The sequence below is a fragment of the Rana temporaria genome, chromosome 4 (assembly GCF_905171775.1).
Source record: "Rana temporaria chromosome 4, aRanTem1.1, whole genome shotgun sequence".
NCBI classification, from domain to species: domain Eukaryota; kingdom Metazoa; phylum Chordata; class Amphibia; order Anura; family Ranidae; genus Rana; species Rana temporaria.
In genome coordinates, this window is record NC_053492.1 from 44,287,321 (window position 1) to 44,303,203 (window position 15,883).

General features: G+C 48.5%; 1 protein-coding gene across 1 annotated transcript in view; it reads left to right on the forward strand.

The window, feature by feature from the left end:
- The window catches only part of XKR5 (XK related 5), a 44,824-nt gene that overhangs the window by 19,738 nt on the left and 9,203 nt on the right, over positions 1–15,883 (forward strand). The window contains exon 5 of the mRNA XM_040347656.1: positions 13,469–13,638. Coding sequence (XP_040203590.1) covers positions 13,469–13,638 — 170 coding nt within the window. The remainder of the gene's footprint in view (positions 1–13,468; positions 13,639–15,883) is intronic.

Consider the following 15,883-nt stretch of genomic DNA (forward strand, 5'->3'; position numbering starts at 1 on the left):
AAACCAGCAAAACCAGCCCCCAAGCCGACCTTATGAAGGGGCGCCCCCACCCACGAAGGTGGGGGGAAGGCTGCGACTCTTTTCAGAGGTCTGGGAAGCCAGCATTCCCGACGAGTGGGTACGGTCTTCCGTGGCCACGGGCTACAAATTAGATTTCCTAAAGTTTCCTCCTCCTCATTTTCAGGCGTCGAGGATTCCAAACGATCCGGAGAAGGGAGCCGCATTAATGTCGGCATTAAATCATCTACTTTCCCAGGAAGTAATAGTAGAGGTACCAGTCCTGGAACAGGGGCTGGGTTTCTACTCCAACCTATTCATCATCCCAAAGTCCAATGGAGATGTCAGGCCAATTTTGGACCTAAAGAGGGTAAACGCATACCTAAAAGTCCGCTCATTTCGGATGGAATCCGTGCGGTCAGCAGCTGCCACACTCCAAAAGGACGACTTCATGGCGTCCATAGACATAAAGGATGCCTACCTTCATGTTCCAATTTATCAGCCACATCAAAGATATCTACGCTTCATGGTGGCTTCACGTCATTTCCAATTCGTGGCGCTTCCCTTCGGGTTGGCTACGGCCCCCCGGGTGTTCACGAAGGTCCTAGCCAAGCTAAGGATCCAAGGGGTCACGATCCTAGCATACCTGGACGACCTCCTAGTCATAGATCACTCGTCTCCCGGCTTGGAGCGAGCAGTGGCCCTCACGGTCCAATACCTCGAAGTTCGGCTGGGTCCTAAATCGAGAAAAGTCAGCTTTCCTGCCCACAAGGCAGTTGGAATATCTCGGCATGAGATTAGACACAGAACAACAAAGAGTGTTTCTACCTCTGAGGAAGGTCAAAGCCATCAAGGAATTAATCCTACTGGTTCTAAGCAAGAAGGAACCGACTATTCGCCTATGTATGAGGTTACTAGGCAAGATGGTGGCCACATTCGAGGCGGTACCATACGCCCAGAGCCACACTCGCATCCTGCAGACAGCCATCCTGTCAGCATGGAGCAGAAGGCCACAGGCCTTGGATATCCCGTTGCCGCTCTCATCAAGAGTCCGACAAAGTCTGTGTTGGTGGTTAGACCCTCAGAATCTACTGAAGGGGAAGTCTTTCAGCCCAGTGGCTTGGAAGATAGTGACCACAGACGCCAGCCTGACGGGCTGGGGAGCAATTTTGGATGGTTGCACTCGCCAGGGTACTTGGGCAACGCCAGAGAAGCAGTTGCCCATCAACATCTTGGAGCTCAGAGCTGCTCGACTAGCCCTCAGGGCTTGGACGTCAAAATTGCAGGGGTTCCCGGTGAGAATTCAATCAGACAATGCCACGGCCGTGGCATACATAAATCACCAAGGGGGAACCAGGAGTCAAGCCGCTCAGAGAGAGGTGAGCTTGATTCTCCTATGGGCAGAGGCTCATGTGCCCTGCATATCGGCAATATTCATTCCAGGAGTGGACAACTTTCAGGCGGACTTCTTAAGCCGCCAGACTCTATTGCCGGGGGAATGGTCTCTGCATCCACAAATCTTTCAAGCACTCTGCCAAAGATGGGGAGTGCCGGACGTGGATATCATGGCATCGAGACTCAACAAGAAGCTAGACAGGTTCATGTCCCGCTCAAGGGATCCGATGGCCTGCGGAACCGATGCGTTGGTTTGCCCTTGGCATCAGTTCAAACTTCTTTATGCGTTTCCCCCGCTCCAGTTACTACCCCGCCTGCTGCGCAGGATCCGGGTGGAGCACATACCAGTCATCCTGGTAGCTCCAGCATGGCCCAGAAGGGCATGGTACTCACTAATCTTAAGGATGGTAGTGGAAGACCCTTGGACTCTTCCTCTACGGCCAGACCTGCTATCGCAAGGTCCGATCCTCCACCCTGCCTTACGGCATCTAAATTTGACGGCCTGGAAGCTGAATCCCTGATTCTCAGGGGTAGAGGTCTGTCTCAGAGAGTAATCTCTACCCTAATCAGAGCCAGGAAACCGGTCTCTAGGGTGATTTATCACAGGGTCTGGAAGGCCTATGTAGGCTGGTGTGAGTCCAAGCTATGGCTTCCTCGCAAGTTCACCATCGATAGAGTTTTACGTTTTCTCCAGCTAGGAGTGGATAAAGGATTGGCATTAAGCACAATCAAAGGACAGATTTCGGCTCTGTCAGTGTGGTTTCAGCGGCCGCTGGCCACCCACTCACTGGTTAAGACCTTCCTTCAAGGGGTCTTACGTATTAAACCTCCAGTTAAATCCCCGCTTTGTCCGTGGGATTTAAATCTTGTTCTGTCAAGTTTACAGAAACAACCGTTTGAGCCGTTGGCTGAAATTCCTTTGGTTTTACTGACAAGGAAGTTAGTATTTTTGGTCGCCATAGTTTCCGCAAGAAGAGTATCGGAACTGGCGGCCTTATCCTGTAAGGAACCATATCTTATTTTTCATAAGGACAGGGTCGTTCTCCGCCCTCATCCTTCCTTCCTACCGAAGGTTATATCCAGTTTTCATTTGAACCAGGATTTGGTATTACCATCCTTCTTTCCTAAACCTACTTCCAGAAAGGAAGGGTTGCTGCATACCTTGGATATTGTCAGGGCCATGAAGGCCTATCTTAAAGCTACAAAGAAGATCCGGAAAACAGATGTGCTGTTCATTTTACCGGATGGGCCCAAGAAGGGGCAGGCAGCTGCAAAGTCCACCATTTCTAGGTGGATTAAGCAATTAATCACTCAGGCCTACGGCTTGAAAGGGTTGCCTCCTCCAGTATCATTAAGGGCTCATTCTACTAGGGCCATGGGCAGCACACCACCAGATCTCTATGGCTCAAGTTTGCAAGGCGGCAACCTGGTCTTCTGTCCACACGTTTACAAAATTCTACCAGTTGGACGTAAGAAGGAATACTGATACAGCCTTTGGGCAGGCAGTGCTGCAGGCTGCAGTTTGAGACCCTCGGATTCCGGGGGCTCCTCTTTTTTGAGTTAAATTTAAAATTTAAGATTATTTTTCTCAACTAAGTTGGATTTATTATGATTTGAGTATATCTCTAAATTAAATCCTTTTGTCTTGGAGATGTTCTCCCTCCCCTCATTGTAAGCATTGCTTTGGGACATCCCATATAGTAATGAATGCCGCTCTGTGTCCCGTGATGTAACGATAAAGAAAAAGAGATTTTTAATACAGCTTACCTGTAAAATCTTTTTCTTGGAGTACATCACGGGACACAGAGCTCCCACCCCTCTTTGGGGACCATTTTGGGAGGCATACTGCTTGCTACAAAACTGAGGTACTCCTCCTATGGGAGGGGGTTATATAGGGAGGGGCATTTCCTGTTTGAGATTGCCAGTGTCCATCACCTGAAGGTACTCCATATAACCCATATAGTAATGAATGCCGCTCTGTGTCCTGTGATGTACTCCAAGAAAAAGATTTTACAGGTAAGCTGTATTAAAAATCTCTTTTCTCTTATCGTCCATGGACGGACACAGCTCCTTAAATCTTGACAAGTGGGTTATGTTCCCTGTTTACAGGAGAGGACTAGGCAGAAACATGTTAAATAGTTAAATACATGTTACATTAACAGAGTTGAACAGCCCCGCCCAGGGGGCGGTCCCTCCAGACATAACCCTCCTCACTGCAGCTTGCAGCCTCAGTTTCGTTCTGCCTAGCAAAGGAGAAGGACGTATGGCTCCCTTTGGGCCCAGCGCCCTGAGGAGAAATTTTATTTTATTTTACTTTACTTTTTCTTGAAGAATCTTCTTTCAACTGTTGGCTGAGAGACAGGCTGGATATTATAGATCCTTGTAGTCTACTCAGTCCGACCAGCAAGCGTGGGCACACCTTTGCAAAGAGGCTTGGTCTGCCACGCCATACCTCATGACTCCTGAGGTGGCCGGTGAGCTTTGCTCCGAGGTCCACATATGACTGAGCTGTGGTGTTGTCTCAATCACAGTGGACCGGGCCGACAGCTACCTCCATTGCGGTTGTAGTTCTGTCAGGAATGCGTCAGCGAGTCCTCGCTTGGACGGGTAAGTACAGTCCCTCCTGCTTCGGTGGGTTGGTACGGCTGGGCATTCCTGGGGTTCGGGGGTCCCTTCCCCTTACTTCCCTGCTCCTTTCCCTTGCTGCATTGCTAACATTGCCGCTGTCAGGGGGGAGGGGGCCTTCCTGAGGGGACTGTGTTATCTGGCCTGTGCTTTTTCTTTTTTGTATTGGGCTTTCCTGTGAGGTAAAAAGCCCTGTGATGAGCACAGATGTTTATGATTATACTTCAGCAGACGCTGACTGATTGGTGACACCTGTAACGGTTTTGCTTTTTATGCTGTATCTGTGACTTGTCCTTAAATAAAACAGCCCTATGAGGCTTTTCCTGTTTAAACACAGGTCCCTGCAAAAGTTACCTCACGGTTCTTTTCCTCACAGGCAGCGCTGTGCAGTCTCCTCCTGAGGGAGTCCCCTGGTTACCCCTGGTCAGCGCAGCAAGTGGGTGAGAGGCCCTGAATAGGGCTCTAGGAGCTTTTGTCTATTTGTATGGACAGGTGTGCATATTATAATACACACTATATGTAAATATTGGAGTCAGTATCTGGGTCCTTCCCCACATGCTGGTGGTGGCAGCAGGTGTTAGCACCTGTGATTCCCACAGAGTTTTTATTGTAGTCCTGGACACAGTTTGTGCCAGGGTGGGGGTGGACTGCGGGCGGGCGGTAAAAGAGTGCCCCCTTCCCCCGTTATCCCCTGGGGAATGCTCTGTTATGGAGCCATGGACTAGGTACCTAGTTGAAAAAAAAAAAGGCAGAATAAGGCATTTATGGGTGCGCTTTTTACTGCTGCAAGGGACTCTCCTAAGCTGCATAGTGCAGCTGGGTTTCCGCTGAGGGCTCGGTCTTTTTTGGATCACACAAATCGGACCGCTGTGTAGGTTTTTTCCTTCTGTGCCCTTCTTTGATAATTTCTGAGATGCGGAATGAGAAAAGCCACTGAGGGCTTTTGTAGTCCCTCACCGCCGGGCGGGAACCCCTACTTGTATGGATCTGACTGATAGAAGATCCGAAGTACTGACCCGTTCCATGTTTACCATGCTGGGGTCTGGCTTGCGGCCTATTGTGGCCACTACACTGGGGTCTCAGTGGTCGCTGGCGCTATTTTTTTTTGGGAGATTTTTCAATTACATTGAAAACTCCCATTGGCGCCCATTTTGTCGTAGCCACGCTATGGCGCAGCTTACATTGTGCTGGCCTTTTTCCTGTGGCCGCGTTCTGAACGCTCGGCGGCCATCTTGGAGTAGTCCTGACCCCTAGTGCTGTATACAACTCACAGAGTGAGCATTTTGCACCAGACAGTGGAGGAGCACCGACTCTCTCCTGAGGTTATTAGCCTAGCGGACCAGCTGGTCCAGTGCCTCATATAGGTCTGTGATGCTTCATTGAATGCTGCGCCCTTGTTATCCAGGGCGTCTGTTTCAGAATGGTTTTATGCACACGGTGGTGTAGTGCTTAACTCCATTACTTGGCAGCAAAAGAGTCATTGGTTCGAATCTCCAATCTGCCTGGAGCTTGCATTGTCGCTCCCTGTGTCTGTGTGGGTTTCCTCCGGGTACTCCGGTTTCCTCCAAAGACATGTGTGCATACACCTACATAATATACATACACACTATGTGTGTGTATTATTTAGGGGCAACCCTCCCAGGCCGTCAAAGGCCCAGCTGGGGGACTAATCTGTCCCTGGGTGCATAAGCCGATCACGCCGGCACCCAAATCCTGCCAATGTATATAGCCTTCCCTCCCTGTCTCTAGGTGGGAGGGGCGGCTTGCAGGTTCACAATTCAGTGAAACCTCCCTGCTCTCCGATTAGTGGGTCTGCGAGGTGGTCTCTTCGGAGTACTAGATAGGGTTTCCTCCTATCCACAGAACAAAGTTCTGTCCTTGTGTCTTCCCCTCCCGGCACGTCGGTCTGCCTTGGGCAGTGTGGGATTTGCTAAGCTGCAAGGTAATTTTACCTTTCCTGCAGGACGAGAGTTTTGGGGTTTTCTATGGGCCTCAGGCCCTAAATACCTTTGTGAACGTCGGGTAGTTCCGCATGGAATCCATTTGTTCGGTGGTAGCTGCGCTTCATCCGGGGGATGTCCTGACGTCCTCGGACATCAGGGACGCATACATGCATGTCCCGTTTTGCACATGTCACAGTGTTTTTTTCTGTGCTTCGTGATGAGAGAAGGGTCTCTGTCAGCCTGTGGCCCTCCCTTTTGATCTGGCGTCAGCACCATGGGTTTTCAGCTAGGAGCTCGCACTTATTTGAATTTTGTTGGGTCAGCGAGGCTTTGCCTCATTGGCTACTTTGACGACTTTCTTCTGAGAGCAGCTTCTGTCTCCGACCTAGTGGATGGGTTATTCCCATTCAGACCCTCCGAAGATTCGGGTGGATGTTAGACGTTTAGGCCAGAAAGTGTAGCTCAGTGGCAGCAAGCCTGCCCTACATGTGTGCGACCCAGGGTTCAAATTATGGGCATGCTAGGTTCCGACTCAGCGTTGGAGTATCTAGTGTTGATCCAGACTCCTCAGTGGCAAAGGTCCTTCTTCCCCTGGAGAAATTGCAGACTCTTCAGTCTGCGGAGAAGGTATTGGCATCACGCAATCGGTCTTCTCTCCGGGCGCCTGCTGGTTCAGGGTCTGTGGGTAGCCTCCTTCAAGGTGGTACTGTATGCCCAGTTCCACACCCTGGTTTTCCAGTGGAACTACTGTCCAGGTGGTAAAAATCTCTTGTCTCTGAAATCATTAGATTCCTGTGCGCCACCTAGTCAGAGTCTCTCTGAGTTGGTGACAGAGATTCCCGACTCTTCGGTCCGGGAAGTTGTTCCTTCCTTCCAGTGGTCGGTGTTTACGACGAATGCCAGCTCACGGGTTGTGAACCTGGAGGTTCACAAAACTGGGGGGTCCAGTCGGCCCTGAGTCGCTGGACTTGCGTGGACCTATGACCACACCTCCTTGAATGTGTCTGGTCTCGGTAGCTACCCAGGGTCGGGCCTGGCTAGTGCCTGGTGGAAGACCGCCTGGGAATACCAGGTGCTGTCTACTGTTCATTGTCCTACTATTTTAGGCGATCAGGCTATGCTTCTCCTTGTGGTCGACCAATCTGGTTTCAGCCGGACAACGCCACGGCCGTGGCTTCAGTCTACCATCAGGTATGCCGGCAGGCAGACTACTGGAGTCGCCAGATGCTGGACCAGGGCGACTGGTCTTTGTGCTTTGGGGTGTTTCGGCTCCCTTGCAGGAGGTGAGCCTCACATGGCATGGATCTCCTGGCAGCTTGTCTCCGCCGCAAGGGTGTCAGTTAGTGGCCAGGTCTAGTGATCTTGTACAGACGCGTCAGTCGCGCTGGTGGCCCTGTGTTGTCTGTATCGGTGATTTTTTTGCCATTCCTCCATGGTAGTTGCTTCCTCGGCCGCTCCACAGAGTGGATGCTGAGGAGATCCCGATGATTCTAATCGCTCCAGATTAATCTCGGCGTCCTTGGTACGCTGATATCGGGCGCCTGGTAGCGGAGGCACCCTGGCGATTGCCAGGGCAGGAGGTTCCTGTCTCAAGGTCCCATACTTCCTCCTGTTGTACAGTCACTGACTTGCTTAACATGGTTATTGGAAGCCAGACTTTAGGTGACCAGGGTCTGTCTGACTCGGTCATCTCAACAGGGCACCGTAGTCTTCTTCCGGAGGATCTACCGTCGCACCTCTCTTGGTGCGAAGGGATGGAGTGACGTCCACGGGCGTACTTTCAATGTCCAGGGTCCTGCTGTTTTTAAAGCTTGGATTGGATCTAAAAATTGCTTAAAGCACCGTTTGGGGGCAGATTTCAGCCTTGGCTGTGTTTTTAGTGGCCTTTTTGCGGCCCGTTCCCTGGTGGGTCCCCTTTTTTTGTGTGCAAGGGGTTTGTCATATACTTTCCCCTCTTGGCCCATCTCTTCCCCCATGAGTTTTGACTCTGGTGCTCTCGGTTCTTCAGGAACCTTCCTTTTGGAAACATCAGAGAGATTTTCTCTTGACACTATCTCAGAAGGTGGCCCCTTTAGTGGCCTTTACCTCTGTTAGAGGGGTTTCTGAGTTGGCGGTCTTGTCTTGCAAGCCGCCATGCTTGATCCCCCATAAGGATTAGGTGATGGTGCGCCCGCGACCTTCCCTTCTTCCGAAGGAGGTTTCGGCCTTTCATACTTTAGGCGTGGTACGCGCTTTGCGGGTATACCAGCCTACTACGGCTCCATTTCGGAGCTTCTGACTCTCTTTTGTGTCGGTGTCTGGTCCACAAAAGGGCCTGGCGGTCTCGTCGACCACCATTTCTCGGTGGATCGGGCAGGCCGTCATACAGGCCTATGCTCCTAAGGGCGGGCCCCCCTTTTCCGGTCACGGCACTTTCGACCAGGGCAATTGGTGCTTCCTGGGTTTTTTTTTTTTTTTTTTTTCCCGACATCATGCGTCGGTCTCACAGGTGTGCGAGGCGGCGATTTGCTCGTCCGTTCACGCTTTTTCCAGAATTTACATGGTTGCTGTGAGTGCATCTTATGATGTTTTTTTCAGCCGCTAGTTTTTGCCGGCGGCTGTTTAAAGTTGCACCTCCTCCGTTGAGGAGCTCTGCTTGTTTTGGGGTGAAGTTAAAATTGTTTTTACTGATATATTTCCCACCCCTCGTTTTTTGACACTGCTTGGGGACGTCCCACTTGTCAAGATTTAAGGAGCTGTGTCTGTCCATGGACGATAAGAGAAAATAGGATTTTTTGTACTCACCGTAAAATCCTTTTCTCTGAAGTCCATGGACGGACACAGCTCCCACCCCTCCTTTTTAGGTTTGTACTGCTTGTTACGAACTGAGGCTGCAAGCTGCAGTGAGGAGGGTTATGTCTGGAGGGACCGCCCCCTGGGCGGGGCTGTTCAACTCTGTTAATGTAACATGTATTTAACTATTTAACATGTTTCTGCCTAGTCCTCTCCTGTAAACAGGGAACATAACCCACTTGTCAAGATTTAAGGAGCTGTGTCCGTCCATGGACTTCAGAGAAAAGGATTTTACGGTGAGTACAAAAAATCCTATTTTTTTGTTATCATATGTGTATTTTAATTGGTAGAGACAGAATTTCAACCAAAAATCTAGAAGAAAAACATGATACAAATGTTATAAATTGAGTTGCAGTTCAGTGAGTAAAATAAGTATTTGATCCCCATGCAAAACATGACTTGGTACTTGGTGGAGAAACCTTTGTTGACAAGCACAGAAGTAAGATGTTCCTTGTAGTTATTCTTATGGTTGTTTGTAGGGTTGTCCCGATACCACTTTTTTAGGACCGAGTACAAGTACCGATACGTTTTTTCAAGTACTCGTCGATACCGATTACCGATACTTTTTTTAAAATGTGTCCCCGATACTTTTTTTTCATGTATTCGCTGATACCGATACTTTTTTTAAAAATGTGTCCCCACAAATGCAGCCACGTTATCCAAGATTTTACAATACATGACACCCCGTTCATTGGTCCCTCAATAAAGTCAGCCTGTACCTTTTTAGCAGAGAAACCACCCCAAAGCGTAATGTTTTCACCTCCGTTCTTGACTGTAGGGATGCTGTTCTTGGGGGTCATAGTCAGCCTTTTTCTTCCTCCAAACACGGCGAGTCAAGTTAATGCCAAAGAGCTCATGTCTGGTCTCATTTGACCACAGCACTTTCTCGCAATCCTCTGAATCATTTAGATGTTCGTTGGCAAACTTCAGATGGGCCTGTATATGTGCCTTCTTGAGGAGGGGGACATTGCGTGCACTGATTAAAATCCATGGTAATTGTGTTACCAATGGTTTGTTTGGAGACTGTGGTCCCAACTGCCTTGAGAATCTTTCATGTGTAGTTCTGGGCTCATCCCTCACTTTTCTCATGACTATCCTTACCCTATGAGGCGAATCTTGCGTGGAGCTCCAGACCGAGGGAGATTGATGGTTATTTTGTATTTCTTCCATTATTGTGAATAGTCGCTCCAACAGTTGTCTCCTTCTCACCAAGCTTCTTGCTGATGTTCTTGTAGCCCATTCCAGCCTTGTGTGGGTCCTGCAATCTTGTCCCTGATGTCCTTTGACAGCTCTTTGCTCTTACCCATGATGGTGAGATTTGAATGGAAGAAAGAGATTCTGGGCCAGATTCTCAAAGAGATACGACGGTGTATCTCCTGATACACCGTCGTATCTCTGACTTAGGCCGGTCGTATCTATGCGCCTGATTCATAGAATCAGTTACGCATAGATATGCCTAAGATCCGACAGGTCTAACTGTGTTACACCGTCGGATCTTAACTGCAGTTTAAAAATGGCCGCTGGGGACGTTCTCGCTGATTTACGCTAAGAAATATGTAAATCAGCAAGATACGCCAATTCACGAATGTACGCGGTCCCGACGCAGTTTTGTTATGAAGGGTTTTCCCGGCGTAAAGATAAACATGCCCCCTAGGTGGCGTACCCTATGTTAAGTGGCCGTCGTTCCCGCGTCAAATTTTTTTTTTACGTCGTTTGCGTACGCCGATTCTCAAACGCGCTAGACGCAAGTTACGCTCACGCCGAAACCTAGCGACGTCATTGGGAGCAATGCACGCCGGGAAAATTTGCGGACGGCGCATGCACATTTAAATCGGCGCGGGGACGCGCCTGATTTAAATAGTACACTCCCCCTAGCTGCGGAATTTGAATTCCACCGGGGGATTTACGATCCGCCGCCGCAAGTTTGGAGGTAAGTGGTTTGTGAATTACCCACTTGCCTCTCAAACTTGCGGCGGCGGATCTTAAATCACATAGGTCACGCGGATCTAAAGATCCGCTGATCTATGTGAATCTAGCCCTCTGTCTTTTATACACATAACGAGTTGTCGTTGGGAGCACCTTCTTAAATTGACAGGACTAATCTGTGTACCACATGAGCACATACTGTAGCCAGTCTGTGGGGACCAGAATTATTTGTTGGTTGTAGGGCATCAAGTATTTATTTTACTCACTGACCAGCAACTTCATTTATAACATTTGTATCGTGTTTTTTTCTGTATTTTTGGTTGATCTTCTGTCTGTCATTTAAAATACACCTATGATAATTATAGACCCTTCTTTTTTTTTTGTAAGTGGGCAAACTTACAAAATCTGCAGGGGAACAAATAATAATTTTCCCCATTGTATCTAGTCAAATCCAAATCTGCATAGTGTCCCTGTCTTGCCGATGATGGCAAATTACAGCCGCTGGAGGGAATGTATAGGCGATCCACCCCCAAGCTGACATCACTTTCGCCCTATACTCACAGGAGTCCCGGAACTTCTCCAGCCCTGTGAGCACCTTCAGCGGCCGTGGTTTTCTATCATTGGCGGGACAGGGACACTATGTAGATTTGGATTTGACAAGAGATGTCATTTTTTTTAAAGTTATAAAAACTAATAAACTGCCCACTGCTGCACTAGAGCATGGGTGCTCAACCTGGGGCCCTCCAGCTGTTCAGGAACTACAATTCCCATCATGCCTAGTCATATCTGTGAATGTCAGAGTTTTACAATGCCTCATGGGATATGTAGTTCCGCAACAGCTGGAGGGTCGGAGATTGAAGATCCCTGCACTAGAGGGTACGTCTCTTTCTATAATGGGTTCACACACACAGGAGCAGTGGGGGAAATCACATGTGATTTGGACAAGAATCACACCACATTCCTGTTCACCCATTCATTTTGTATGAACGCAAAGGTATCTGTACTCTGTATCTGTGCAACCTTGGTGTTTTGGATCCAAAGAATTGAATCCAGTGGGATAGCATGAAAGGCAGATCACTTTTTATAGCAGACCTATGCTTAAAGCGGTTCTCCACCCTAAAGTGAAGTCGCGCTGATCGGAACCCTCCCCCCTCCGGTGTCACATTTGACACCTTTCAGGGGGAGGGGGGTGCAGATACCTGTCTAAAGACAGGTATTTGCACCCACTTCCGGCCCGGCATTCACGGGCAAAAGACGGGCATTCCGTCACATCCCGTCGGGAACCGGGCAGTGAAGCCGCAGCGCTTCACTTCCTGGTTCCCTCAGCGTTGATGGCGGGGGGAGCAACAGGGTGACGAGCGATCGCTCGTGCTCTGCTGCGGACGGCGCTGGACTCCAGGACAGGTAAGTGTCCTTTATATTAAAAGTCAGCAGCTGCAGTATTTGTAGCTGCTGGCTTTTAATATTTTTTTGGGGTGGAACATCCGCTTTAAAGAATAATGATGCCTTTCCCTAAATAGGAAGTTCAAATAATTCAGTAGATTTCAAGCTCCAAACAATCGCAGGAGGAGGAGGTATGGAAGCCTTTCTGTCCCTCCAGGTTCCCAGGCTATGTGGATAGGTTGGTAGAAAAACCTTATGTGCGACCTGTGGCCACCAGGAACCAGGGAACATAATCGGTGTGGAATACAGCCGGACCGGCTGGAAATGACGTCACCGAACAGGAAGCAGCCAGACTTTCAGAAAGAACAGACCGCTCCAAGCGCGTAGCCTATATTCTGCCCATTCTCTGACTGAACAACCCGGCTGCTTCCTGTTCCAGAAGCTGTTCTCACTTTTAATATGTATGGATGTCCAGGGAGATATCTTTGGCTGCTGGGGTGTCCACCAAAATTTTAATCTAGAAGAGCCCAGATATAAAATACGTGTGTTTTTTTTTTTCCCTATTCATTTTGTATTGTATTGTATTTTATTTTTTATTTTATCACTTTTATCTTTGACTGGAGTTCTGCTTCAGGCTGAGTTCACACCTATGCGAAATTACACCGCAACCAATTCACAGAACATTTTAAAATCTTTTCTTTTCAATGAGGCTGGTTCACATATGTCCACACTCCGCATTGCCCAAAAAAACATGTGCGTTTTCTGGGCATCGCAGTGCAAATTCCATGGGAACGCATCTGATTCGCAGATGCGTTCCGTTCTGAACATAAATTCTCTCCCCCTCCTCACTACACCTCCCCTGGTCAACGGAGAGGAACCGCTGAACAGCTGCTTTTTTCTCTTCGCAGACAAACTGGAGCTGAAATTCGCACTGCACATGTGTGAATCCAGCCTCAATGCCTCGTTCACACGGGCCGAAAGCGGTCGGTTTGGCAGGAACCAGCTCCATGTCTGACAGAAGCTGGTTTTGCAAGCGGCTTATTTTGAACCAGCATCCAATTGGCAGCCGACCAGCACTGGCAGCCCATGTGTGTTCTGGAGGAAGAGCGCCCCCACTGTCAGAACACAATATTGCAGCAATCTGTCAGGGGGGTTTTTTGTTTTTTGTTTTTTCATTTAGTCTAATGGGTTGAAAGAAAGAGAGAACCTTCTGTGTGCACCAGTTAAGCTGTATTTAGTGCATTTTTTTTTTTCTGTTTGCAGAGTAAGTTTTTTATGTTGCATAGACAGAACAGGCAGGTATCTTATCGGTCTCTTGGTGTTGAGTTTGGAAAGATGTACTAAGTGTCTGTGTCTCTTTTGTACAGGTGCTCACTGGCTGGTGATGTCTTTCTGGCTGGTGGCTCAGCAGACTGATGTTATCAGCAGGCCGTGTTACTGGAGACTCTTCAATATCCTCCTCGGAGCTGTCTATGTCTTCTGCTTTATTAACGTCCGGGATGGGCCCTCGCGGTATCGTGTTGCTATCTTTTATGTGGTAAGGCATTCCTGTACTTTGTTTAACCCTCACACACCTAGTTAAGGGAAATTCTACTGTTTTTTTTAAAAGACTTAAAGTGGAACCTTCGTCAGAAAATGAAGTCCTGCTAGATCATTCAGGCTGGCCTTTTTTGCAGGTATAGCTATGTAAAACATTAAAAACCAGTGCCTATACTTTTTAAAATCCAGTAATCGTGTCTCACCCCACTCTGCACATGCTCAGTTGCACTCGATATTTTTATTTTTTCTATTAACCTCAATCTCCAATCCGGAGTGTCAGTTGCACTCTATTTTTAGGCTCTGATGAGTTTGTAGAGGCTGGTCTACTGGCAGCCTTAAAGTGGTTGTAAACCCTTTACAACCACTTTAACCTGCAGATAAGCCTAGATTAAGGCTTACCTGTAGGTGCTTGAAATATCTCCCAGACCTGCACGGTCTAGGAGATATTTGCAAATCGCTGTATGGTGATTTGTTCTGCACATGCGCCAGAGTTGTGCCGCTGTGCTGTTTTTAACTGGGGTCATGCCGATGCATGCGCGGGAGTGACGTCACGCGTATGGCCACTCAGAGCCGGAGTTCGCGGCCCTGGAAGGGAGAGGGGTGAAGAATGGACACTCGCTACTCGCGAGGAAGACTGGGACATCGCAGGCTTCTCATGCAGGGAAGTGTCACATAATGGGCTACTATGCGATGCATAGTAGCCCATTATGCTTTATCTTTGCAGGGAAACAAAGAGGAAGTAACGCCCATCAGGGTTACTTCCTCTTTAAAGCGGAATTGAGCCCTCCTATTCTTAACAGCCAAGGAAGCTGCTTCTGTTTGATCTGCAGCTGCCATGATGCTGCACATGTGATCAGTTATGGCACTGATGTTTGATTGAGGAAACAAGCAAATGTGATATTTGGCAATTCCAGGAATGTAACTTTTTTTTTTTATTGGTAAATTTGTTGGTTTAGTTACGCTTTATGAGCTCAGGGGCTCTGGGCTTCAGCAAAATGGCAGCCTTCAGCAAGAAGAAACGGAAGCAATGCTGGAGGGAATTTACAGCATACAATCATTTGGTAGCATAATTATTAAAGCGTAGGTCCACCCTAAAAAAAAAAAATTATTTAGCAGAAATGGCGATTGCTAGGCAATCTTCCCAATTTGCCTCTTCCTAGTCCGCGGTGGTTGTCTTCCTCGCTTTGTCTTCTGGGGAATGGGGCACGCTGTCTTCTGGGAACTGTGTGTATCCCAGAGAACAGCCGCCCATTCATAAGGAGCCGCGCAAATTGCGCATGTGCAGTAGGAAACGGGCAGTGAAGCCGCAAGGCTCCACTGCCTGTTTCCCTTAGTGAGGATAGCAGCGCCGGGACCTGCCACGATCGAGGGATCGGCCTCGGGGGGCCGACCTCGCCGGCGTCTAGGACAGGTAAGTGTCCTTATTAAAAGTCAGCAGCTACAGTGTTGGTAGCTGCTGGCTTTAAAAGAAAAAAAAATCGCAGCTGCACCTACACTTTAATGTGGAATGTATGTTCCTTACTAAAGAACATTATTTATTTATTTATTTTTTTATCAGGTTGTTATGTGTAAATTTCCACTTTAAGTGTGTGTAAACCCAAACAATAAACATATTTACTTCCTTTTGCTCTAGTTAAAGGGGTGTTCCAGATTGTTTTTAAGTTTATTAAAAGTCAGCAGCTACAAAAAGCGTAGCTGCTGACTTTTAATAAAAAGACACTTACCTGCTCCACGGTTCCAGCGACGCACCGGCCGGGGCTCCGCTCCTCTCCCCCCCCCTCGCCGGCGTCTTCATTCCTAGTGTGGGTACCCGGCAGTGACAGCTTTCGGCTTCACGACCGGGCACCCACTGCTCATGCACGAGCGTCGCCGTCCGATTGGCCTACAGGGAGGGGCTGCAATAAGGCGATTAAGCTATTCGCCTTACCAGCCCCCTCGGCGGAAGGAGGAAGTGGGACAAGAAGTCCCACTTCTCCTGAGCCCCCCCACTCCCCCCCCCAAAAAAAAATTACATGCCAAATGTGGCATGTAAGGGGGCAAGGAGTGGATTAAGCGGAAGTTCCATTTTTAGGTGGAACTCCGCTTTAATATACTTTTGAAACTGTTTTGTTATATTTAAGTGCAAGAATCATACCTGTTGGTCCTGCCAAAAATCTTGTGAGCTGGTGACTTTTTGTGCTGTGCTGTTATCAATTTCCATTGTTTCCTATGATCTCTGTGGACTATAAAGCACCTCCCCCCTA